Source organism: Myotis lucifugus, unplaced genomic scaffold (genome assembly GCF_000147115.1).
Source record: "Myotis lucifugus unplaced genomic scaffold, Myoluc2.0 scaffold_160, whole genome shotgun sequence".
NCBI classification, from domain to species: domain Eukaryota; kingdom Metazoa; phylum Chordata; class Mammalia; order Chiroptera; family Vespertilionidae; genus Myotis; species Myotis lucifugus.
This window is the reverse complement of record NW_005871208.1, coordinates 1690341-1715474: the sequence shown is the minus strand read 5'-3', so window position 1 is coordinate 1715474 and position 25134 is coordinate 1690341. Positions and strand designations below refer to the sequence as shown.

Sequence of the window (25134 nt, the reverse complement as noted above, 5' to 3'; positions counted from 1 at the left end):
GATATATGGTGCTGTCTACAGATCTAATGGCTAGTCCCTGTTGGACTACATCGCCTCTACACGGCGACAGATAGGACCGAGAAAAACCCAGGGGAACGTATTTTCTCGTATGTGACTAATTTACCAATGAAGCACACACCTGGGTATTTCTGCCTCCAACACGGGTCACTTCTCGATGGTGCGACTTCAGGAGGTCACCCAGTCCGTGCTCATCGGTGAGCGAGCGCAGCGCAGCCCCACCACCTGCCAGCCTCTGCCTCGAACTTCAACCGCTGCCTTAGCCTCTGCCAACGGCCTGGACACACAAGGGCCCCACCTGCCCTCTCCCAGGGTTAACAGGCCACAGGTTGCTGACATCTTCCCCCAAAGACACGCATCTTCTAGGTCAGAGCTGGAGGGGATTTAAGAGACTGCCCAGTGGGACCATTCATTTCTACTGCCCTGTGCCTCTGTCTCAGCCGTGTCTCTAAATGCCACTGTCCCTGGTTGCACATCTGTGCTCGCCTCTTCTCCGTTCTCAGTCTCCTCCTTTGCCTCATGCTGCTGCTCCTCCTTACACTCCACCTTCTTGCTCAGCTTTCAGGAAACCCTTGCCTGACCCCCCATTGTGTCCTCTTCATCTCCTCCCTCCCCCACTTCCCTGAGCTGGTGGATTCAGCCTTTTACCCGGCCAGGTTCTGGGTCCCTGCCCTTTAGGAACACCTGGCTCCTCTAGGACCCCCCACCCCCACGGACTCCTCCCTTCCTAGTCCTCAGCAGAGGCCCTCCCATCCTGCTGCCGCTGCCCAGAGACTTCTGGCACAGCTTTTCTCCCTCCCCCCTCCCCCTAGGCTTTGGCTCCTTCGTGGACAAGACGGTACTGCCCTTCGTGAGCACAGTGCCCTCCAAGCTTCGCCATCCCTGCCCCACCCGACTGGAGCGCTGCCAGCCCCCCTTCAGCTTTCACCACGTGCTATCCCTGACGGGGGATGCCAAGGCCTTCGAGCGGGAGGTGGGGCGCCAGAGTGTGTCTGGCAACCTGGACTCACCTGAAGGTGGCTTTGATGCCATTCTACAGGCTGCACTCTGCCAGGTAAGAAGGTGGGGCAGGGGTCTGAATCTGAAGGACTGTTGGGGGCCAAGACTGCACCTACAGTTGTGCAGTACACAGTTCCACAGGGTAGCATTTGTATCGTCACCGTAGTTTGCATATTTATTTTGACAATTTCCTAGTAAACTGAAGTAAAATATCTTGAGGAAGAGGCATGTTTTCTAACTCTCAAGAATGTTTTCACTAGCAGCAACCCTGCCTTAGGGTCTAGGGAAAAGAAGCAGGGAGCTGGGGGCAGGGGTATAGACAAACTGACTCAGAATGAAGTTGGCCAAATCCTTGGCTCACATTGCTGGCTGGGTGGCTCAAGGGCCATGCCCAGGTGCACAGCCTACCCCCTACCCCACCCTAGGAGCAGATTGGCTGGAGAAATGTGTCTCGGCTGCTGGTGTTCACTTCAGATGACACGTTCCACACAGCTGGGGATGGAAAGTTGGGTGGCATTTTCATGCCCAGTGATGGGCATTGCCACTTGGACAGCAATGGCCTCTATAGTCGCAGCCCAGAGTTTGTGAGTCCATCTTAGTCCCATGTCCCTCCCTGTCTGAGCCCCACCTTCTCTCTTCCCAGGACCCCCACCCCCCCAGCTTCATTCTCCTCGCTGGTAACCACCCAGCTGTTTTCCCCAGCAGCTCCACCCGCACTAGCCGCTCCCTCCCTTGCCAAGTCCCCAGGGCTCCTGTAGCTGGTGGAACCCCAGTTCCTGGATTTCCTGGGCTGAGGGTACCTGGAGTGTTTGGAGGACCTGCGGTGCTCACCTTGCCCCCATTCCCTGCTCCAGGACTACCCCTCTGTGGGTCAGGTAGCCCAGGCTCTCTCTGCAGCAAACATCCAGCCCATTTTTGCTGTCACCAGTGCCACACTGCCCGTCTACCAGGTGAGAGCCCTCCCACCCTGAACCTTCCTCAAGTCTCTCAAAGTCCCATTCTTCTCTCCCCCTATGCCCTCCTTCCAGACCCCCTGAAGCCCATTTCTCTGGAGTTGTGACCCACCCTTTCCCTCAACTCCTCATAATTCAGGAGCTGAGTAAGCTGATCCCTAAGTCCGCAGTGGGGGAGCTGAGTGAGAACTCCAGCAATGTGGTGCAGCTCATCATGGACGCTTATAATGTGAGGAGCTGAGGGGGCGGGGGGGGGGATGGTGAGGGCAGACACTGGGGCAAGGTGGGAAAGGGCCCTCGAGAGGGGTGGCAGAACTAAGAGGGAATAATTGCTTTTTGGGTGACCCACCACAGCTCCTACCTGCAGCTTGCATAGGGTTGTCTTAATAGTTCATTCACTCAGTCAGTCTTACATTCACAAATCTTAAGTGTCTGATTGTGTAGAGAATGGAGCCCAGCTCTGAGCAAGGAAGGAAAGTAATATTCATTGAGCTTTTATTGCATGCCAAGTGCACATACTTCGATTGCTATCCCATTTAACCTCACAAAACCTGCTGCTGGGTAACTATTACCATCCCTATTTTATAGATGGGGGTGCAGACACAAGGAGGCTCAGTGACTTACCCAAGGTCACTCAGATAAAAGAGAGAAGGGCTGGAATTTGTCCTCTAGTCAGTCTGTACATAAATGATGTAATATCCAGAACCTGCTTTCATTAAGCTTATAAACAATCCAGATATTCTTCACAGGAAACATAGTTTTACAGGTAGGAGGAACCATAAAAATTCTTAAGTGTTTCTTGGTTTAGGTCTTATCTTTGTAACTAGACTGTAGGCTTCTTGATGACAGGAACCATTTCCTAAAACCACAGTGAGAAAACCTGAGCCGGTATCAAATTTTCCAGGATGAAGTCTGGGAGAACTGCCCTTTAGACCTTGTATGTACACAGGTTATTATGTCCTGATTTGGGATTTGAGAACACGGCTGCTGCATGTTTACGGTGCCTGGCCAGCCCCTGAGCCCCCAGCAAGCCCTGGCTCCCTGGCTGCAGCTGCACTGAAGTGCTAGTAGAGGCCCTGGATGCCCCTGTACTCCCCTCGAGGTTCTCACAGGTCCCTCCTCCAGAGATGCCTCCAGACTAGGCAGAATGGAAGGAGCCTTGAGGGGGGCTGAGGGCAGGGTTCTGGCAGAATTTGGAATGGCTGGAGAGGGCATGAGGTGGGGTCAGAGTCCACCGTCATGTGGTTACTCATTCTCTCCCACAGAGTCTGTCATCCACTGTGACCCTCGAACACTCTCCACTCCCTCCGGGGGTCAACATCTCTTATGAATCTCAGTGTGGGGGTCATGAGAAGAGGGCTGGTGAGCCTGGGGACCGGGGCCAGTGCAACCATGTCCGAATCAACCAGACGGTGAGAGCCAGTTGGAATAGGTAGAAGGGGCCCTGGCCAGGTAGCTCAGTTGGTTACAGCATCGTCCCCAATATGCCAAGGTTGCGGGTTCGATCCCTGGTCAGGGCTCATACAAGAATCAACCAGTGAATGCATAAATAAGTGGAACAACAAACCAATGTTTCTCTCTCTAAAATCAATTTAAAAAAATAGGCAGAATGAAGGAAGTGGGGGTGGGAGTGGGAAATTGAGGCGGGAAGGATAAGATGGGGGCAGGCACAGAGAACAATGCAAGAACTTGAGGTAGTTCTCCATCTACCCTTTCTGAAGGGGTTTAATGATTAGCTTCAAGCACGTTGCTAGGAGATGGGTGTTAGCATTGACTGTCCCTTAATTTACTAAGGAGTAGGGTTCTAGATGATCCATAGGTTTGGGGTGTGTGCCCATGTGCATAGGGGTGCATGTATGAGTTTAGTCTGACTTCTGCCCATTCTGCCCTCAGGTGAATTTTTTGGTTACTTTCCAAGCTACCCGCTGCCTCCCAGGGCCCCATTTTCTGAAGTTCCGAGCTCTTGGCTTCTCAGAGGAGCTGACTGTGGAGTTGCACACACTGTGCGATTGCAACTGCAATGACACCCAGCTCCCAGCGCCCCACTGCAGTGACCACGGGCACCTACAATGCGGGGTGTGCAGGTGAGGGCCTCTAGCTTCCCTCCACCTATGTAGCTCCCCACAGATACAGCCCCTGTATTCCTCCTCCTTTGCCTTCTGTTTTTCCACTGGCATCTCTAGACAAGTTTTTCCTACACATCCCTAGACGGCACCCTGATTTTTATCTCCTGAAGCTTCCCAGAATGCTGAGACCCTCCCCTCCACCAGGACACACTCTGCTCCTCCACTCCTTGGTGCTTTACTATATTCCACATCCCTTCAGCCACCATCTAAACTCTTGTGAGACCTTGGGTTTAGAGTCTCCTGGGAAAGACAGGTAAAGGAATGACCGAACTCTCGGACCCACCTCTCTCTCCCTTTCTTTCCCCTCCCAGCTGTGACCCAGGCCGCCTGGGTCGACTCTGTGAGTGCTCTGAGTCTGAGCTGTCCTCCCCAGATCTGGAATCTGGGTGCCGGGGCCCCAATGGGACAGGGCCCCTGTGCAGTGGGAAGGGACGATGTCAGTGTGGACGCTGCAGCTGCAGCGGACAGAGCTCTGGGCGCCTGTGCGAGTGTGACGATGCCAGCTGTGAGCGACACGAGGGCATCCTCTGTGGAGGTACCTGGGGACCTGTGGGAGAAGGGAGGGTTCAGAGTGGCTCTCCCAAGGGTATTTAGGCTCTGGGACCTTTAAGGCACTAAGGGCAAGTACAGAGACTCTGGTGTAGGAGCTGGGGCACACATCTGGCATACTGAGAGGGGACTGGATGCACGGGAACAGGTCAGCTCTAGGCTGTGATGTCCATTGTGTGTGTGGAACATGTTTGTCACCGTGTGTGACTCTGCTCCAGGCTTTGGCCTCTGCCAATGTGGAGTGTGTCACTGTCACGCCAACCGCACGGGCAGAGCGTGTGAGTGCAGTGGGGACATGGATGGCTGCGTCGGTCCTGAGGGAAGGCTCTGCAGTGGGCATGGACATTGCAAATGCAACCGCTGCCAGTGCTTGGACGGCTACTACGGTGCCCTATGTGATCAGTGCCCAGGCTGCAAGACACCATGCGAGAGACACAGGTGAGGCCTCAGGCCTGGCATTTGGGGCCCCTGCCTGCTTTCCTCCATGTGGTGTGGGTGACAACTGTCCAGTCAGTAACTTACTGGCGTCTATTGGACAGGGACTGTGCAGAGTGTGGGGCCTTTGGGACTGGTCTCCTGGCCACCAATTGCAGCATGGCTTGTGCCCATACCAACGTGACTCTGGCTCTGGCCCCTATGCTGGATGATGGCTGGTGCAAAGAGAGGACCCTGGACAACCAGCTGTTCTTCTTCCTGGTGGAGGAGGAAGCCGGAGGCAGGGTCATGCTGAGAGTGAGACCCCAAGAGAGTAAGTGGACAGGGATGCCTTGGACATGCCAAATGGAGCCATGAAGGTTGATGGGTGGGGCCTCAGAACTCAGGTTGAGGAGGTAAAGACAGAGGAACCAGGCTAGGGATTGAAGCAGAGCTGAGAATCCAGGCAAAAGTGGCGGTAATGGATCAAGTGGAGGCTAAAAAAACTGGGCACTGAACATAAACCTGCTGAGTTCCCTTTGTTTCCAATGACAGGGACGGCCGGGGAGGTTGGATGGGGCTGCACACACACTGGGCAACTGTTGCTCAATCTCTGTGTCCCACCCGCCCAGAGGTCTTTGTTTCACCCCCACAGAGGGAGCAGACCACACCCAGGCCATTGTGCTAGGCTGTGTGGGGGGCATTGTGGCAGTGGGACTGGGGCTGGTCCTGGCTTACCGGCTCTCCGTGGAAATCTATGACCGCCGAGAATACAAGCGCTTTGAGAAGGAGCGGCAGCAGCCCAACTGGAAGCAGGTGAGACTGCCTCCTAGTCCACTGGGCTGGTTTTCACTTGCTTTCCTGGGTTAGGTCCTCTGCCCCAGCTGTCTCATTCCACCCTCAGCCCTGACCCCCCTCCCCCCCCCCCGTCACCTAGGTGTTTGTGGCCTGTCCACAGGCTTCTAGGGTCCGGCTCAAGTTCTAGGTCGGCCCTTAGGATTAGCTAAAGGAGAAGTCCTGGGACTTTTCCTCATCATTTCCAACTTCTTCCCCCAGGACAGAAATCCTCTCTACAAAAGCGCCGTCACGACCATCATTAACCCCCGCTTTCAAGCTCCAGAAAGTCCTCTCTGAAGAGGGTAGGGCTACTCACTCCAGGGCTCTGCTTGCTGGGGGGATGGTGGGAATTGGGGCTCTGGGTCTATCAGGCAGCAGCCTGCTGGGGGACTAATCACCGCCTACTGTACTTGGACACCCCAGAGGGCCGGCCTCCTGCCGCACCCTTGCTTCCCCACCCCTCAAGAAGTGGGGGGTTGCCCCATCCACAAATACAATAAAGAATCTTCAGATTACAGATCACTTTAACAAACACTGTGTATGCTGGTATCCAACCTCATTCTGTCTTGTTCAGCAGGGTTTTTTTCTCTTAATCAGAATTAATACATATATATGTATTTTAGATACCTCGGTTTCAATTCTACTTGTTGCTTGCCTGCGGAGAAGGGGAGTTTTAAAGTGGCGGTTTATAGGGTGCTAGAAATTGCAGGATGGTTATATTTGGGGGGAAAAGGGAGATCATGTTGGCCCCAGTGAAAAAAATTCCCCACAAGATATTCTTTTCAAAGATGAGATAGTATGTAAAAAAAGCCCCATTTTCTTTTTATTTAAATATCCTAAATATATCACGAAGGAACATACACTGCACTTTAATGGTAAAAAGATACAAGTTTATAACATCTTATAAAAACTACCATTTAAAAGTGATCTTGTTCATTTGATATTCCCCACCCCCCATAGCAAAATAAGTATATTAAAAAAAAGAGAGAGAGAGAGAGAGAGAGAGGGTGGGTGGTGAGGCAGGTAGGAGGGATTAAGATAAAAGCCCCAGAGCTACAGCAGAGGCAGAGTCTGAGGAGAGGGTTACTAGTAAAAGTCGTGGCGGGACTCTGTGTCTCTTAACCCTCCGATGTCAAGCCGTGGGGCACAATCAGTAGCTAAGTGATGACAAGAGGCTGTTGGGGGTGGACGAAAAAGACTTGGGGTGCTGGGAAGGGCAGGGCTGGTAGGGCTTGGTATAGCAGTTCACCCAGGAACTGGGGCTACTCTTTCCCGGGTCCAATTCCACAGCCTGGTCTCTGAGAGCCTGCCCTATCTCCCTTTCCCTTCACTCCAAACACACCTGAGGCATCTTTCCAGTGCTAGACCCCATCCCAGCAAACAAAGGGTGGGGTGTTGGGCCCAGGAGCCTTTGCCGCGGTCTTAGTCTATGGTTTCCCTGGGGGATAAGTGGGGCTCCTGCCCACCCCCCCACGGGCGCTAAATCACTCCTTTCACCTCTTTGCTTCCCTCTCCTTATACATCCATGGCCCCAGAACATCAGCACCTGGACAACCAAACTAACCCCCTGCTCCTGGGTCTCCCCCACACCCAGGCGTTGGCAGGGGTGGTTCTGGTATGGCTCTACATATCCACTTAATTTCCCCTCTCCCACCCCCTCAGGCAGGAAGTGAGGCCTGTCGGGGCTAGGGCACATCCTGACCTAAACACACATTCACACACATAGGGGCATGGATCACTCACGTGCTTCTCTCCACACCCACCCACCCCAACCCACAACCCAGTGGCAGGGAGCGAGGCCTCCCATTTTCAAAAGCGCTCTTGGGAGGACAATTTTCTAAACGTATCCTCCTTCCCAGAACATATTCCCAGAGGCGAACAATAGACAAATTCCAGCCTGAGCAGAGCACTCTCCCAGGAAGGGGCTGGCTCACATGCAGAAAAATGCCCTCACAGGGGCCACAGGGCGATTCTGACACAACCCCTGGGAGTGCCAGCCTAAAGCACAGGGCGGCACACACATCCCCAAGGTCTCCCCAAAGGATCTCAGATGCTCTCAGGAAAAACCTAAAAGGTGTCATGCCCCTTTCCTCTTTCCCTGAGATCCTCACACCTCCGAGGTACAGAGGGCTGCCCCACTCCCCCATGCTCTCTTCCAGAATAGGTAACAGCCAGGAGTATGTTGCTGCTGTTCCCTACACTTTCTGGGAAAGAACTCACATTTCCTAGAGGCCATAGGATCCCCACTGACAGCTTGGTCAGGTTCATCAAGTCTCCATGATTACTCCTCATTCCACAGGTCAGGGCAGGCCACAGAACACAGGCCACAAACCCCAGGCCTTCCATAAGGATCCTTTCCTTAGCAGGAAGAGGGCTTTTCATTTCACTTTAGAAAATTCACGTTCACAAGCTCCTGGCATAAGTTAGAAACATCTAACCCCCACTCTGTTGAATCAATCTAAAAACAAAAACAAAACAAAAACACCTCCAAAACAAAGCCCTCCCGTTCCCTAAATTGAGTTTCTCAGGTCCTGCTGGAACCTTACACACCCTCAGGTTTGGGGCGGGGGAGGCTGTTTCATGCTCATCCTCCCCTGTGCAGAGGCCAGAGAAGAGCCTGGCTCAATAATATGCCGTCTCCAAGCACACAAACACCAACACTCACACACACACACCCCAGATCATTTTTTTGAGGGTGGATAGGATGATGGTGTTGGGAGCAGAGAGAAGCAAAGAGTATGGTTAAGAATAAAACCTACATTAGGTTTCATCCTCAGTCCTTTCTCTGCAGCTCTTCTACTCCCCCCAATTCTTTGTTGGGTAGGGATGGCCATCAAGAAGGAAGCCAAGATCTTGTTCTTTGGGACCAAAGGCCAGACCCCTATCTCCTCTACCTGAATACAGTGATAGGACTTGGGCAGAGAGAACAGCTCACACTGCTCAACTGTCATGTCAAGGGACACCAAATTCCTTTGTTTCCTGAACAGCTGTTACTCAACTTAGGACTAGTCTTGGGTGGTTCCAAAGAGGGCACAAGGAGGAAGAACTACTTTGATATCCATGACTCCCTGGCTCAACAACCCTGTTTGGCTTAGGAATCAATGGCAGCGAGGTAGCCACAGACTATTTCCAAGGTCAACTGCCCAAAGAGAGAAGGAAAGGGCTTCATGAGCCACTGTCACCCAAGTTTCCTCCAAAAGGCACTTAGGCTGACCCCATTAGGTACCAGTGTGGCATGGTTCATTACAACATCCATGGGCACAACTCTTACTCTTCCCCAGAGGAAATAACAGGTACCTGTCAACTCTTCTTGGATCCAGCCCTCGTCTGCTCCTCCTACTGTTCTTCCTTTTGTCCCTACAGTGTATAAGGAAGCCAAAGTAAGCTCAGCTGCCATCCCTGATCCTATTCTCCTTCAAACAGGAGGTAAGGGGCAGGGCTGTGGAACACTGAGGATCAATTGCAACTAAAAACTCAATTCTGGAGGGCTGGACCACCCATCGTCCCCGTGGCCATGGTTCTATACCTCCAGATTACCTGTATCCACAGTGTACCTGCTGAAATTGCTTTTGGATAAACAAAAATAAGAACAGGACAAACAAATAAACAAATCCCTCTCCCAATCTTTTTCATTTCAGCTGCCAGTTGGAGTCCAAGGTTGTGGGAGCCACATTTCAGTCTTGGTCCTGTACCTTGAGTCCCCCACCTATGACCTCAGCCAAGGGTCCAGGGACTAGCTTTCCTGCCCAGGAATGCTGTAGGAACTTCCCCGAGATACTCATAGTCTCAGATTATTTACAGAGCTGAGGCTCTGGGGCTGTTGTCCCCTGATGCACTCTTCTGGTCTCCTAGGTCCACTCCTCCAGGAGGGGACAGGTACACACGGGGTGGTGGTGGGACCGTCAGACCAGAGGAGGGTGTGTTCTTCGGTAGATTCTTCTCATCACTCCCACCACCCAGGGCCCCTTGCGCCTATAGAGAAAACTGCCCGTCGGAAGTCTTGGACTGGCACCCTTGGCACATCCGTTTGTGTCTGAGTAATCGATCTGTCCGAGAAAAACACTGAGAAGAAAGGGAGGGTTAAGTGCCTGAGAGGAGGAACTCAGATACCTGTTGGCTAGACCTGTCTTCCCCACACAGGAGGCATATAACCAATTTTATGTTGCCTCAGAACGTACACAGATGGCATGAATGCATAGTGGTTAAGAACAAATAAACTGAGAAGTCTGAATCTTGGCTCTGCCACTAAGTAGCTGTGTGACTCTGGGCAAGTTACCTAACAGTTTACAATCTGCAGATCTACCTGAAAAATGGGGCTAAAAGTACCTACTCAGACTGTGGCTCCTTCATTCATCAAAGTTTTATTGAGTCTCAATCTCAAGGCAGGTACAGTTCTTGGGGCTGCAGATATAGAGTGGAGAACCAGAGGGACAAAATCTCTGCCTCATGGAGCTTTCATTCTAGTGTTCTGAAGACTCAATGTAAGAGCATGGAGCAAAGCTTGAGTCATAGTGAAGCATCCAGGAGGTGTTATCATTTCTTATCTCTTGTCCTTTGTTTTGATCCTGGCTCTTACATTCTCATCAGATCAGATGCTGACTCTCAGCGCGGAGATTACCTTTCTTCTTCCAGCTCTGAAGTTTGACTGAATTCTGACTCTGCCCTTGACCTGCTGTGTCCTTGGGAAGCTTAACCTCTTTCAGTCTGTTTTTTTCATGTGAAATGAGGACAACAAATTATGGAATGAATGTAAGAATAATCTATGTCAAGGATGCTCTCATAGTACCTGGCATAGATTAAGACCTTAAGAAATGCTATTATTATAATAATTTTTTATTACAATTATTCTAATGGTCCCTCCCCATGAGCAGTTGCGTAAGGCCAGGGAAATACACCTCACCCTGAGGTCCTGACTTGATCATGGCCTTTGTCGGGCTGGGAGTGGGGGCTGGCCCGCATTCTTTGGGAAGGAAAAGTTTCTGTGGAGGGTGGATGGATGGCATGTGAGCTTACCTGATGACACCGTTCACACTGGTAGGGCTTTTCACCACTGTGCACACGCTTGTGACGCTCCAAGTGGTACTTCTGAATGAAGCGCATATCACATACATCACACTCAAATGGCTTCTCACCTGGCCCAGATGGAGAGAGAAGTTAATATCAGGAGGTATGCATGGCAGGGACCTCGTTCTAGGTATTTTCCCAGAAATTTTAACTTTTAGCAACGTGCAGACACCTAATGGGGAAGGGTCCACAAAGCTGTTGGTCTCAGTGACACCAGATACAGAGCCATGCAATCTCTATCTCATTCATTTACCTTCTTCCTTTACTTCTAATACCCTTTAAAGTAAATCCAACAAAAAAAATAACATAAAATAAACCTAATCTCTCCCTCTCTCTCTCTCTCTCTCTCTCTCTCTCTCTCTCTCTCACACACACACACACACACACACACACACACACACACACCAAACTATCGACTGTTCTCCTCTCCCTTGAATCTGAGAAAAAACTTACCGGTATGAATAAGGATGTGCCTCTTGAGGTGGTAACTGCTCCGAAAGGCTCCAAAGCAGTGTTCACAAACAAAATTTTTGGGAATCTTTACTTGAAAAGAACCATTTTGTTCCACTACTACAACCTGTGGGCAACAATCAGGCACGTCGTAAGGCTCTCTCTCTGTCCCCTTCTTGCCCCCATTCTACTCAGGGTCTATTTCCAGCTGCTGGACAAAGTAACCCCTCTAATGCTGCCATCTCCCGTATCCCCTACAGTTCAGAGATCCTCCAAGAAAGGAGGGGGGTGGCTAAGCTACCTGCCTTGTCAAACTCAATATACATATTTTTAAAATCCTCACCTGAGGATATTTTTCCATTGATTTAAAAAAATATATATATATCCCTATTAATTTCAGAGAGGAAGGGAGAGGGAAAGAGAAATAGAAACATCAATTTTGAGAGAGAGTCATTGATCGGCTGCCTCCTGCACGCCCCCTACTGGGGATTGAGCCCACAACCTGGGCATGCGCCCCCTAACCAGAATTGAACCCGGGACCCCTCAGTCCGCAGGTCAACACTCTATTCACTGTGCCAAACCAGCTAGGGCTCCATTGATTTTTAGAGAGAGTGGAAGAGAGAGGGAAAGAGAGAGAGAAATATCGACGTGAAAGAAACACATCGATTGGTTGCCTCCTGCACGAGCCCTGACCAGGGCCCAGGCTGGGGAGGAGCCTGCAATCTAACCTGGGATCCTTTGGTCCTCAGGCCATCGCTCTATCTGCTGAGCCAAACCAGCTAGGCAAACTCAGTATTTTTAATGCGACCCGAGGCGTAGTCTGCCTGTCCTTTGACAGAGGATCTCATGCTTGCTTCTCTAACCTTCCTTCCTTACCAAGGATGTTCTGAAGAAGGTAGAGATGAACTACCAAAGTGGTCTCTGGATGAAATTAGGGTGACACAAACATTGGCTATGAGGGACCAAAACATCTCGGGAAAGCTCCAGGTTGGGCCATAGAAGAAAGATTACCCCATTACCAAACTACCAGTTTGTGGATAACCCCATTACCTGCCTTTTTAACAGTCTTTTTTGAATGAGAGGCCTCAGCCAAGCTGTCTTCATCTTTGCGGCTCCGGGACTTATCGCTGTCTTTTCGGTGGCCCTTCGAATACAAATCAAATCTAAATTCACAGTCCATCTCAAAACCCAAGACAGGAGACCAAATGCTACTTTTAGGCAACTTGTAAATGAGAGTAAACCACCTGCCCAAAGGTTAAGAGAAAGTACTCATCTATTTCTTCCCCAAGTATTCTGGTTTTAAGGGGATGTAGGTATAGAAAAGACCCTTCTTTGTTCTCTAAAAAACCCATATTCATTCATTCCCCAACTGGATCCCCTTACCCCACTTCCTTAAACAGAAGCACTGAGGAATCAAAGCTTGGCATCTCCTGGCAGAGAGCTTGGGCCACCCGACCCCCAGGTGCCACAATGGATTCCAGCTCTGTACCTGACTGGAGCACCTCAGCACATCAGGGCTACCTGCCCGCTCTCCGTTCTCGGCCTGCTTGCTGGCAATCTGGCTCAGCATCATCTTCTTGCTGGCTGCAGTGGGAACCAAACTCACACCTGCTAGGCCTTCACAAGCCAGGAGACTTGCCTAAGTTGAAAGGAGATGAGGTATCAGGTCACCTGGCAGGGCAGAAACAGGCTGCCATCCTCCACAGAACTACCTTTTACTCCTACCTATGAACAAACTGCTCTACAGACAAAACTCTGCTTCCTTCAAGAGTCCTCCCTAACTCATCTCACCAGGAATTAGTTACTTATTTTGTCATCCATCATTTAGATATAATAATCAAGTATTATTGACACTTTTATCATTAGCACTGTGCTAGGTACAGTGTGGGTCTACATGTTACTGTGAAGTGTTTCTAGGTCTTGGGAGTGGGCATGAGTCTGTCCTGCTGACCCACTGAAATGGGAGATTTCTAGAGGAACTTCCTCCTTCTCTCAATAGCACTCAGCTTTACAGACCCCACTAGTGCCAAGTATATATTCTATCAGGTTCCACAAATGTTTATCGGTAAAATTAGGTTATTTCTCTCTTTAGATTTTAAATCCCCTAAGTGTATCAATTATAACAGACATAAAAATTAAACAACTTGGAAGGATTTGGGAGCTGAATGTACAATTTCTGTTCACACACTACCTGGCCATTTATATGTGTGCATACCCGTATTTTTTCACATTCCTTGCTCGACATATAGTTTAAAATTACATAAGGAATGTTTAAGAAAATGTCCTCTTTCCATTGTTACATTCTTTAAATTGACTGTTTAGCCAGCACTAGAGACTATACTTTTCTTACTGAAGGAACTTTTAAGTAGTAGTTGGTCAGCAAACTTCCACAAGTGATTTATAAAGAAATTCCTTTTAGATGATCAGTATATCCTGGAACCCCTTCTTTCACCTTCAAAGACTTTGGACTAAAGGATCTGGAGGTAAAAAAAAAACACAACAACACGCAACAACTTAGCCTTGCTGTTTGCATTATATAATCCTGGGCAAATTACTCCACCTCTTTAAGTCTAAGTATCCTTAAATGGAAAATATTTATCATAGTATCTACCTTCACAGGGTTAAGAATTAAACTAGGATGTAAAATGCTCAGCTGTGCCCCGTACAAAGTTAGTGAAAGGCAGTCTTCTCATAACGAGAGTGAACATGATGCCGTGAAAGGGGTTGCAAACAGACAAAGGAAGAAACTAAAGGGCTCCTATTCTGCATGGAAAGGAGGAAGCTATGCATGCAGCTGGAAGAAAGCCAATTATACTGCAATCAGGCTGTCATCCTGGTGAGACTGGTAGGGGAGGGTCCCTGGAAGAAAGCTGAGAGAGGCTCTAGAGATCCCTGCACATAGCTTTCCTACCCAGACGATGAAAATATACCAACAATAGCCTATCAGGTCATCCTCTCTCTCCAATCCATCCTGTATCCCCACAATGGCAATTACCTTCTAAATACACTGATGTCACTCTATTTAACATTCTTCAGAGTTCCCACTCTTTATAGAATAAAGTCTAATTCCTTAGCAAGGCATAACAGACCCTTGGGTTACACTCTGCTTAATTCTCCAGGAAACAACTCCCTCACCCCAATTTTTCCATCCATTTCTCTCCATCCTACCCCCCCAACCACTCCCCATTTAAAGCCTTTTCTCAACTTAGCAAACTATCTCCATACCCCCAACCTCATCACATCATCCCATACCTCTAAGTCTCTGCCCATGAAGTTCTCCTTGTCTGAATGCCCTGTTCTGATTATTTAGCAAAATCCTATGCATCCTTCAAGATTCATCTTCTTTTTCCATCCAGGCAGGGGTATCATTCTCTCTTCTGCAGTACACATATCTCAATTATTGCACATTCCTTCAATCAACAGATTCACTGAATCTCTACTATTAGCCACTATGCAAGGTAGTGTGAACATAAAGATAAATAACAGATTGTCTCTCCGTCTCCCCCCACCCCACCACACCTAGCCTAGAAGCTTGCTGGGGACTCTGACGTCTTACTCATTTTTGTATCCCCAGCACAATGCCTTGCATATAACAAGAGCTCAATAAATTCCTGTTGAAAAAAAACAAACAAACAACACACAAAGGAAGCATTCACAAGACTGTTTACTCCCTCGCGCCCCTCAGCACTTAATGTACCAAGTGTAAACTGAGTACCTGTTGCTTTGCAAAGGTCCCACCAGTGCCTGTGATGCGGTATAGCCTACCTCCTTCATTTGACTGGAAACTCCCTGAAGGCAGGGGCTGTGGCCTGTCTCCTTTCCTTCCTCTAGATCTCCCCCTGGTGCTTAATACAGAGCTTGGCTCACTGGGTTGGTCAGTATGTTGACTAAGGCAGCATTTAAGAGCGAAACTGCAAACACGCTTCCCAGTTATCTTGAAGGAGGAGGACTCTAGAGCTTTTTACCTGAGCCATGCCGAGTTCTCAATGCAACCCCAAAGTTCTGGGTTTTCTTGATCCACCTTCCCTTAAGACACTGTTGTTGGAAGAACTGTCACCAAATCACTGTAACAACTCCTTCGTGTCCCTTCAGTCCTGCTGCCATATTGAACTGCCTTTGTCGTCAAATAAAACTTAGTGTCCTCCAAATGGAAGAGAGGTGTTTCAAGAATTCCTGGGCTCTGGCTGGCTCCTGCCTATTGTCTGAGGAAAAGGAGTGTGCCAGTCTTGATGTTCCAACTGAATTTTCTCGACGAAGTTCGCGATCTGTTTCAGAAACCTGAAACTAGAAAGGGAGATGGGGCTGTTAGGTGCAACATCCTCAGGCTATCCAACCCGTAGTGACCTGAACTGTGTGTGTGTGTGTGTGTGTGTGTGTGTGTGCGCGCGCGCGCGCGCGCGCGTTACCTTTCTTTCTAGGCCGAGAAGAAACTGGTCTCTTGGGAAGGGGGGAGGGGACAGTCAAGAAGAGCAAAAGTAACCGGGGTCCCTTGTGGAGGGACCGCAACTGGCCAAACGCTCGCATTTGCGACCTGAGGAATGGAAGAAGGGAGCGGAGGCCCTGAAGGGGCTTTTGTGCGGAGTGGGCCATCCGCGAAGCTCTGTTAAGGTGGCCAGAACTGCGGTGGAGAGAAACTCAGGGGCTGCCACTGGGCACTTGGGTGCAGGAGGCAGAAACCAGACTGGCAGCGTGCACCCCGGCCGGGCCACGCGCGCGCCTTCTCCGAATCCGCCCGAAGGCGCAGAAACTCACTGCGGAGGTGGAAGGCAGGCATGCGAGGACTCGCGCTGCGCTTTCCTCCCTCCCTCCCTCCCCCCAGCCAGCCGGGGAGCCTAGCGACGGGATAGACACGCACAGCGCCGAGGAGCGTGCAAGGTGCGTGCTCGCGCCCGCGTTCCCTCCAAGCGAGCCCCCCTTTCTTGGGTCGGTCACGCGGCGGGCGCGTGGGCGGGGGGGCGGTGCGCGCGCGCGGCCTCTTCCACTCCCCGGGGAGCCCCCTCCCGTCTCCACGCGCCCCTCCTCCCTTCCCCTCCCCCTGCCCGCGTAGCGCCCCACGGCCTGCGAGCTGCTGAAGCGCTGCCGTCTGCTCGGACGACGCTGCGCTCCCCGGGGCGTGCTCCTACCTGCCAGGCGCGGCCTCCAGCGGGCTCACCCACTGCGCGACGCCTCCTCCAGGCCCAGTACACCGTGCCAACCCCGTGGCCGCCGCTGCCCCCGCCGGGACCGAGGCAAGTTTACAAACACCAACCCCGGGCCTGCTTCCCCGGAAGCACTTTCCCCTCCCCCTCGTCCTCTCCGCTGCACAGCTATATCCACTTCCGGGCTGGGGAGCCTGGCCGGGCGGGGACAGCTAGCAAAGGGGTGCTGCCGAGGACGCAGGGAATGGCGTGTAGCTGGTGCGTGAGTGGGCGGTGCCTTCGCACAGAAAGGAGGCTGGTGGTACGGTGCATGCGCCGGGGTGCGGGCGAGCCCCACGCGGCCATCTTGGCTGAGGGCAGGAACGGAGGCCCAGAAATGACGGAGCGGAGGTGCTTTTAAAGGTTTTGCCAGAGACTCCTCAGAAAAGCGCCATCACTCTACCTACGTTCTTCGTGGACGTTCTCTCAGTCGCTTTTGAACCTGGTGCCCCAAACAGCCAGAATAGTTCGTAATCCCACCATTTCTCGTAACTCGGCCGAGGTTGTCATTACTTGAGGTTTCCATCAGGCCCAGTCAGCTGGGAGAGGAATTAAGTTTTATAAATTTTTTTAAAACTGTATTTTATTGATTTTTTTTACAGAGAGGAAGGGAGAAGGATAGAGAGTTAGAAACATCGATGAGCTGCCTCCTGCACACTCCCTACTGGGGATGTGCCCGCAACCGAGGTACATGCCCTTGACTGGAATCGAACCTGGGACCCTTGAGTCCTCAGGCCAATGCTCTATCCACTGAGCCAAACCAGTCAGGGCTCCCAGCCACATTTTGCACACAGGTTTCATTTCCTTGGGCAGTCCATTAGTTGAGCCACTGGCAGCAAGTTTTTTCGCTCTTAGGATCATCATAAAATTGAGATAAAATGGAGTGAAACTGTCAGCAATAAGTTTTTACAAATTAGCTCATTTATTTTAACAATTTATGCAACAAAAGGATAAGAGGTAAAAAATGTTTAGTTTCCATCTCTTACTGCCCCATGCTCCTGAAGGTAGTCATTTTTGTCAATTTGGTATATATACTTCCAGGCTTTTTCTGTTCATACAAAAAAAATTTTTTTTCCCATTTAGAACATTTTTTGAGCACGTACAGTATGCCATTCAGTGTCTTTTAGACATCTAAGTGAGTTCACATCTTTTAAAAAAATATATATATATTTTGTTGATTTCAGAGAGGAAGGGAGAGAGAGCGAAAGAGAAACATCAATGATGAGAGAGAATCATTAATTGGCTGCCTCCTGCACATCCCATTGGGAATTGAGCCCAAAACCCAACTGGGAATGAGCTGTGACCTTGTGTTTCAGAGTCAATGCTCAACTACTGAACCACACCAGCCAGGCTCAGTTTAGAATTGTTGCATAGTATTCCAACTTATGTTTGTACTTTAGTTTTCCAGACCCATCCTGATGAACATTTAGCTTAGTTCCAATTTTTGTCTGTTTTATAAACAATGCCATAATGAACATCCTTATATAGTTAGCCTTTTGCATTAGATAGATTTGTAGAAAGGATATGTGCATTTTAAATTTTAACAAATTCTGTGAAATTGCATTTCAAAAGTTTGTAAGAATTTGTGCATTCACTCAGAACCATGTGTGAGTATCTCCATTTCCTACAACCTTGGCTATACTGGATGCTATGAATTTTTTTTTTTTAATATATTTTATTGATTTTTTACAGAGTGGAAGGGAGAGAGATAGAGAGTTAGAAACATCGATGAGAGAGAAACATCGATCAGCTGCCTCCTGCACACCCCCTACTGGGGATGTGCCCGCAACCCAGGTACATGCCCTTGACCGGAATCGAACCCGGGACCTTTCAGTCTGCAGGCCGACGCTCTATCCACTGAGCCAAACCGGTTCTGGCTGCTATGAATTTTTTATACAGTTGCTAATTCGATAGGTGAAAAATAGTAATTTCATTGTTTTGTTTGTCATTAATAGTGGAATTGAGCATCTCTTGTTTTTTTTAATATATTTTTTATTGATTTCAGAGGGAAAGGGAGAGGGAGAGATAGACAGAAATATCAGTGATAGGATGGAATCATCGATCAGCTGCCTCCTGCACAACGCCACTGGGGATTGAGCCCACAGCCTGATATGTGCCCTGACCGGGAATCGAACTGTGACCTGGTTCATAGATGTATGTTCAACCACTGAACCATACCGGCCAGGCTACCCCCCTATTTTTTTCCCCATTTTATTTTATTTTTAATTTAAATTCTTTTTTTTAAATTTATTAAATCTTTATTGTTCAGATTATTACAGTTGTTCCTCTTTTTTCCCCCCATAGCTCCCCTCCACCTGGTTCCCACCCCACCCTCTGCCCTTACCCCCCCCCCGTCCTCATCCATAGGTGTACGATTTTTGTCCAGTCTCTTCCTGCACCCCCCACACCCTTTCCCCCCCCAAGAATTGTCAGTCCACTCCATTTCTATGCCCCTGATTCTATTATATTCACCAATTTATTCTGTTCATCAGATTTTTTATTCACTTGATTTTTAGAATCACTTGATAGATATGTATTTGTTCATAATTTTTATCTTTACCTTTTTCTTCTTCTTCTTCTTCTTCTTAAAGAATACCTTTCAGCTTTTCATATAATACTGGTTTGGTGGTGATGAACTCCTTTAGCTTTTTCTTATCTGACCTTCAATTCTGAATGATAGCTTTGCTGGGTAGAGTAATCTTGGTTGTAGGTTCTTGGCATTCATCACTTTGAATATTTCTTGTCACTCCCTTCTGGCCTGCATAGTTTCTGTTGAGAAATCAGCTGACAGTTGTATGGGTACTCCCTTGTAGGTAACTGATTGTTTTTCTCTTGCTGCTTTTAAGATTCTCTCTTTGTCTTTTGCTCTTGGCATTTTAATTATGATGTGTCTTGGTGTGGTCCTCTTTGGATTCCTTTTGTTTGGGGTTCTCTGCACTTCCTGGACTTGGAAGTCTATTTCTTTCACCAGGTAGGGGAAGTTTTCTGTCATTATTTCTTCAAATAGGTTTTCAATATCTTGCACTCTCTCTCTTCTTCTGGCACCCCCATAATTCAGATGTTGGTATGCTTGAAATTGTCCCAGAGGCTCCTTACACTATCTTCATATTTTTGGATTCTTCTTTCTTTTTGCTTTTCCGGTTGGGTGTTTTTTACTTCTTCGTATTTCAAATCTTTGACTTGATTCTTGTGATCCTCTAGTCTGCTGTTGGATCTCTGTATAATATTCTTTATTTCAGTCAGTGTATGCTTAATTTCTAGTTGGTCCTTTTTCATATTGTCGAGGGTCTCACTAGATTTATGGAGGATCTCACTAAATTTATCGGCGGTTTCTAGAAAATTCTTGAAAAACCTTAAAAGTGTGGTTTTGAACTCTATATCCAGTAGTTGCTTTCCTCCATTTCTGTCATTTGTGACCTGTTTCTTTGTCTCCGCATTTTGGCTGCTTCCCTGTGTCGATAGAGTGGCTTTGTGTGCTAGGTGTCCTATAGGGCCCAGTGGCTCAGCCTCCCCAATTACCTGAGGTGGACACTCTTGGTGCACCCCTTTGTGGGCTGTGTGCATAGTCTTGTTGTAGTTATGCCTTGATTGTTGTTGGTATCAGTGGGAGGAATTGACCTCCAGGCCAATTGCTGTGAGATCAGCTGTGTCTACGGTGGGAGAACTTCTGTGCTGGAGACACCCCTCCGGGGCAAGACTTGCTTCAGTGGGGCTTTGGTGCTCACTGAGTCTGCCCCCTGAGTGTGTCCCTTCTGGATCTGAGGAGTTGTAATCTGGATGGTCCCACTCTGACCACTGGGTACACTGGCACTTGGATCTCTAAGGAGGTGCTAATTTAGCCTCTGCCTAAGGCTACCCAGCAGGAGCTATGGAGAGATCTGCAGATTCCTCTTCTTTGTTTGGGGTTTGGAGGTGCCCAGATGAGGCCCAGCTGTGAAGCAATGCAAGCTGCTGTGGGGCCTTGGGCCTTCTTTTGGATGTTCTGGGTCTCTCTGACCCAGCTGTAGTTTGTTAGGTAATTTTAGATTGCAAAAGGCCAGGTCATTCATGTGCAAAAGCCTCTGAGCACAGCTTGGGTGGGGCGGGGTCTCAGGGAATCAACAGGGCGGAGCAAACAGCTATGGCTGATCTTCAGCCTTGCCCTAAGAGGCCCCGGGTCTCAGTGTCCCACGGTCATCGCTGCAAGCACCTCTGAGAATAGTATGATTTTTTAAATATTTTAAATGCATCTGATAAATATTTATCAGATGCATTTAAAATATTTTCTCTTGGATTTTCATTTATCTTTCAAGCTGCCCCCGAGTTCCACCCGATGCCAGACAGTCCAGTTTCTCCCCCTATGAGTCTGGGTCCCCAGAGACTCACCTGGAACTGGAGTTCAGGGCCGTCGGGAGCGTGTGTCTCCCTCCTGATTGAAAAAGACAACCGCCTCCTCAGTTGCCAGCCCTTTCCACATGCGCCTCCGTACCTCTGCACTTTACTTCCACACCTCCTCTGGGTCTCAGTGTGCTTTTCTCTTTCCTTCTAGTTGTAGAATTTCCACTCAGCCAGTCTTCCTGTGGTTCTGGATAATGTCCGTTTTGTCTTTTATATGTATTTTTAAAGTGGTTGTGTGAGTCAGCAATTTCAGGTGTTTACCTATGCTACCATCTTGGTTTCTCCTTAATTTAAATTCTTTATTGTTTAAAGTATTACATGAGTCTCCTTTTTCCCCCATTGACCTCTCCCTGGCTGCTCCCACCCCCTAGCACATATCCTTCTCCCCCTACTGTCTGTGTCCATTGGTTATGCTCATATGCATGCATACAAGTCCTTTTGTTGATCTCTTAACCTCTTACCGCCTGCCTTCCCTCATAGGTTGGACCATTTGTTTGATGCTTCGATGTCTCTGGTTCTATTTTTGTTCATCAGTTTATGTTGTTCATTATATTCCATAAATGAGTGAGATCACGTGATATTTATCTTTCTCTGACTGGCTTATTTTGCTTAGCATAAGAGCATCTCTTGTTTTTGTTGTTGTTGTTTTTTACCATTTTCATTGTTTCACTGCCTGTTCATCTTTTACCCCTTAAGAAAAGTAGTCATTTCTCTATTTCCTATTGACTGGTAGAAATCTTCTCTATGTTATATTAACTTTTTATTTATCAGATGCATTTAAAATATTTTCTCTTGGATTTTCATTTATCTTTCAACTTTTTTTTCAGAGCAAAAGTTATGCTTTATGGAAAAAACTTGTAACATTCCTATATAGGCACAAAACAAGAATGTTTACTATCAAAACGATTATACTACTAGAGCTCCTGGCCACTCAAAAATCTCATCATTTTCATATATTCATCTACAAAGAGACTTAATTGACAAAATAGTAAAACTAGTGAGTTTAGTAGCATGGCCAGATGTAAGATTAACAAATTATATAATATAACAACAATAACCAACCATAAAAATGTCACAATCTCATTCACAATAAAAGTTTTGACATTTCTAGAAATAAATTTAACAGGAAACTTCAAGTCATATAGTATATTAAAAAATCATACTATTTTAGAGAAAGACAAAAAGGGCTAAGGGCTTGATTAAATGGAGAATTTTACCATGTCCATTAGTAGGAAGACTTAATATCATAGAGACCTAGGTTTTTGTTATATGTTGTTAAATTCTAATTAAAACAGGACTTTTCATGGAACTTAAACTTATTTTTTAAAAAAAATATATTTTATTGATTTTTTACACAGAGGAAGGGAGAGGGATAGAGAGCTAGAAACATCGATGAGAGAGAAACATCGATCAGCTCCTCCTGCACACTCCCTACTGGGGATGTGCCCGCAACCAAGGTACATGCTCTTGACTGGAATCGAACCTGGGACCCTTGAGTCTGCAGGCTCTATCCATTGAGCCAAACCAGTTAGGGCAACTTATTTTGTTTTGTGTTTTTCTTAATCCTCATCTGAGGATATTTTTTTTCATTGATCTTTAGAGAGAGAGGAAGGGAGGGAGGAGGGGTGTGAAAGAGAAAAAGAGAGATATAACTGGTTGCCTCCCAAACTGGGGATCAAAGCTGCAACCAAGGTACATGCTCTTGACTAGGAATTGAACCTAAGACCCTTAGGTCTGCAGGCCAACTCTCTAACCACTGAGAAAACTGGCCAGGGCTAAACTTATTTTAAAAATTACATGGAAAGCAATAATTGCAAGGAGAGGAAAAACCATTTTGGAATACACCGAGTTGGGGGAAAATAAAGCCATCAGTGAGTGATCTTTAACCAATTTAATGGTGTCTGTCTTTACACAGACTTTAAAAAATTTTTTACCTAGTCAAATCTGCCTGTGGCTTTTGGGTTTTTATGACATGCTACTTCAAGATTATAAAAATATTTCCTTTTGGTATTCTTATACTTGTATATTTTTAGTTTATATCTTTTGTGTCAGCTGCAGTTTATTTTTGTGTATGGTGAGAGGTAGTTAGAAATACCATACTCAAAAGGGACTAATAGGTACTAGCCTAGAAGTCAGAAATCAGCAATCTAGGCTTGCTCCCATATTACCTTTGTAATCTTAGACAAGTTAATTCTATCTGGCCCAAGAGACCTCATCTTGAAAATGAAGATAAATAAGTAAATAAATAAATACCTTTTCAGACTAATTTCTAGCACTACTGTGAGGAAATAATGAGATTATAGATGAGAAGGCTTTGAGAAGAAAAAAATATTTTGCAAATCTTCTAAGTAATCATTAGTATAGATTTTTTTGGTTTATGCAAATCAAATGTTAGTGGAATGCAGTATTATTTTTCTGTACTTGAAAATTATTGATTCACCAAATGTTTATTGAGTGCCTTTGTGCAAGACCTGGGGGAAGGGAGGGAAGAGTGGGGAAGATGAAAACTTAACTTTTTTTTTTGAGTGCCTATTTTGTATTTGGTGCCTTTTAAAATTTATTTCAGAGAGGAAGGGAGAAAGAGAGAGAGAGAGAGAGAGAGAGAGAGAGAGAGAGAGGGAGGAAGAGAAAGAGAAAGAAACATCAGTGATGAGAGAGAATCATTGATTGACTGCCTCTTGCATGTCCCCCACTTGGGATCTAGCCTGCAACCTGGACATGTGCCCTGACTAGGAATTGAACCTGTGACCTCTGGCCTGGCTGTATTTAGTGCTTTTCTTTTAAAAAAAAAAAAATTTTTTTTTTATTGATTTTAGAGAAGAAGGAAGAGGGAGAGAGAGATAGAAACATCAATGCTGAGAGAGAATCATTGATCGGCTTCCTCCTGCATGCCCCCCACTGGGGAGCAAGCCCACAACCCAGACATGTGCCCTTGCCCGGAATTTAATCCGAAACCCTTCAGTCTGCAGGCTGACACTCTATCCACTGAGCCAAACCATCTAGGGTTTTGGTGCTTTTCTTAAAGAAGGCTAAGAATTAGTCCTCTCCCTCACAATGGGTACTTAAAGAGAATAGGCGCCTCTCTATGAATGTGGGTGTTGAGTCAGTAGATACCATAGGATCAGTGTTTTCATTTTCTAACAAGCCTGGCTGAAAGGGCTTTAAGAAGCTCCTTCCCTAATCCATTTGCCCACAGGCAGGCCCCCTCCTGTGTGACCTTCCCAGACTTCCTTGGTACACACTTCTCTCAGGACCACTCCATCATTTATTCAAATGGTATTGTAATGAATACCAATTAGTTTTTTCCTGCACCAGCTCTCTATAGCTTTAAGGAGAGCCCAAGTGTTTTTTCCTTTCTGAAGGCTACTCTGGGCCAGTTGAGCAGAGTTCATTAGCCCTGCCTATCCATGATAAACTTCAAATCTATTGTGGTGAGCATGCCTTCATTTTACCTGCCAGCCTTCCTTCTGGCCTTTTAGCTGACAACTAGTAAATACTCAGCCATGTTTGCTGAACTAGCTAAACCCAGTCCTTTGTCTGAGAGCCAGCTGGGCTCTGTGATAGAAATGAGCAGTATATGGCTACCTTTGTCACTCAGATCTTTGGGATGATAGTGGGTTGAGGAATTGGGAAAGCACATGATGTACTAGGGCAGTGGTCGGCAAACTCATTAGTCAACAGAGCCAAATATCAACAGTACAACGATTGAAATTTCTTTTGAGAGCCAAATTTTTTTAACTTAAACTATATAGGTAGGTACATTGTTATTAACTTAATTAGGGTACTCCTAAGGCTTAGGAAGAGCCACACTCAAGGGGCCAAAGAGCCGCATGTGGCTCGCGAGCCGCAGTTTGCCAACCACTGTACTAGGGTCATTCCTTGAGCCTGGAGCTTTGTGTATTCTGGAATTCTTGTTGCCCCTTAATTCCTTCTTAATCTTTTTTTGTTGTTGAAAAATAACCTTTATTTTAATTATATAAGTAATTGAAATTATCATAAAATTATAAAAATATAGAGGCATATAAATAAGAAAATAAAAATTATAATTCCAATACCCAAAATAACCACAGTTAATATTTTGAAGACTTTCCCCATCTTTTTCAGTCTTTTTGTATAGAGAGTGACTGCTAGTAGCTATGCAGTTTCTTTTGGGGATGATGAAAATGGTCT

At 47.4% G+C, this 25134-nt stretch overlaps 3 protein-coding genes across 14 annotated transcripts in view; 2 read left to right on the top strand and 1 right to left on the bottom strand.

The window, feature by feature from the left end:
- ITGB7 (integrin subunit beta 7) overlaps window positions 1–6428 on the top strand; it is an 18049-nt gene extending 11621 nt beyond the window's left edge. The window contains exons 3-14 of the mRNA XM_014461714.2: window positions 191–215; window positions 831–1072; window positions 1443–1601; window positions 1872–1967; window positions 2110–2199; window positions 3236–3382; window positions 3864–4054; window positions 4408–4631; window positions 4864–5083; window positions 5185–5393; window positions 5715–5875; window positions 6116–6428. Of these exons, the coding sequence (XP_014317200.2) occupies window positions 191–215; window positions 831–1072; window positions 1443–1601; window positions 1872–1967; window positions 2110–2199; window positions 3236–3382; window positions 3864–4054; window positions 4408–4631; window positions 4864–5083; window positions 5185–5393; window positions 5715–5875; window positions 6116–6193 (1842 nt within the window). The 3' untranslated portion in view covers window positions 6194–6428. The remainder of the gene's footprint in view (window positions 1–190; window positions 216–830; window positions 1073–1442; window positions 1602–1871; window positions 1968–2109; window positions 2200–3235; window positions 3383–3863; window positions 4055–4407; window positions 4632–4863; window positions 5084–5184; window positions 5394–5714; window positions 5876–6115) is intronic.
- ZNF740 (zinc finger protein 740) lies at window positions 4509–16662 on the bottom strand. 12 transcript variants are annotated; one of them, XM_023759648.1, is made up of 9 exons: window positions 15817–16430; window positions 15176–15694; window positions 14663–14787; window positions 12900–13049; window positions 12465–12554; window positions 11414–11537; window positions 10910–11028; window positions 9194–9253; window positions 4509–4643 (listed from the first exon to the last, which is right to left on the bottom strand). In XM_023759648.1, the coding sequence occupies exons 3-8, from the start codon at window positions 14678–14680 to the stop codon at window positions 9233–9235; spliced, it is 522 nt and encodes a 173-aa protein (XP_023615416.1). In that variant the 5' UTR covers window positions 14681–14787; window positions 15176–15694; window positions 15817–16430; the 3' UTR covers window positions 4509–4643; window positions 9194–9232. The 12 variants fall into 12 exon arrangements, with proteins under 12 accessions (XP_023615416.1, XP_014317258.1, XP_023615413.1 ...); XM_023759641.1 differs by lacking the exon at window positions 4509–4643 and adding an exon at window positions 16534–16611 and having other exon boundaries at window positions 6698–9958; window positions 15817–15941; XM_014461772.2 differs by lacking the exon at window positions 4509–4643 and having other exon boundaries at window positions 6691–9253.
- The window catches only part of CSAD (cysteine sulfinic acid decarboxylase), a 22660-nt gene continuing 14036 nt past the window's right edge, over window positions 16511–25134 (top strand). The window contains exon 1 of the mRNA XM_014461770.2: window positions 16511–16638. The gene's annotated coding sequence lies outside the window, so the exon portion shown is untranslated. The remainder of the gene's footprint in view (window positions 16639–25134) is intronic.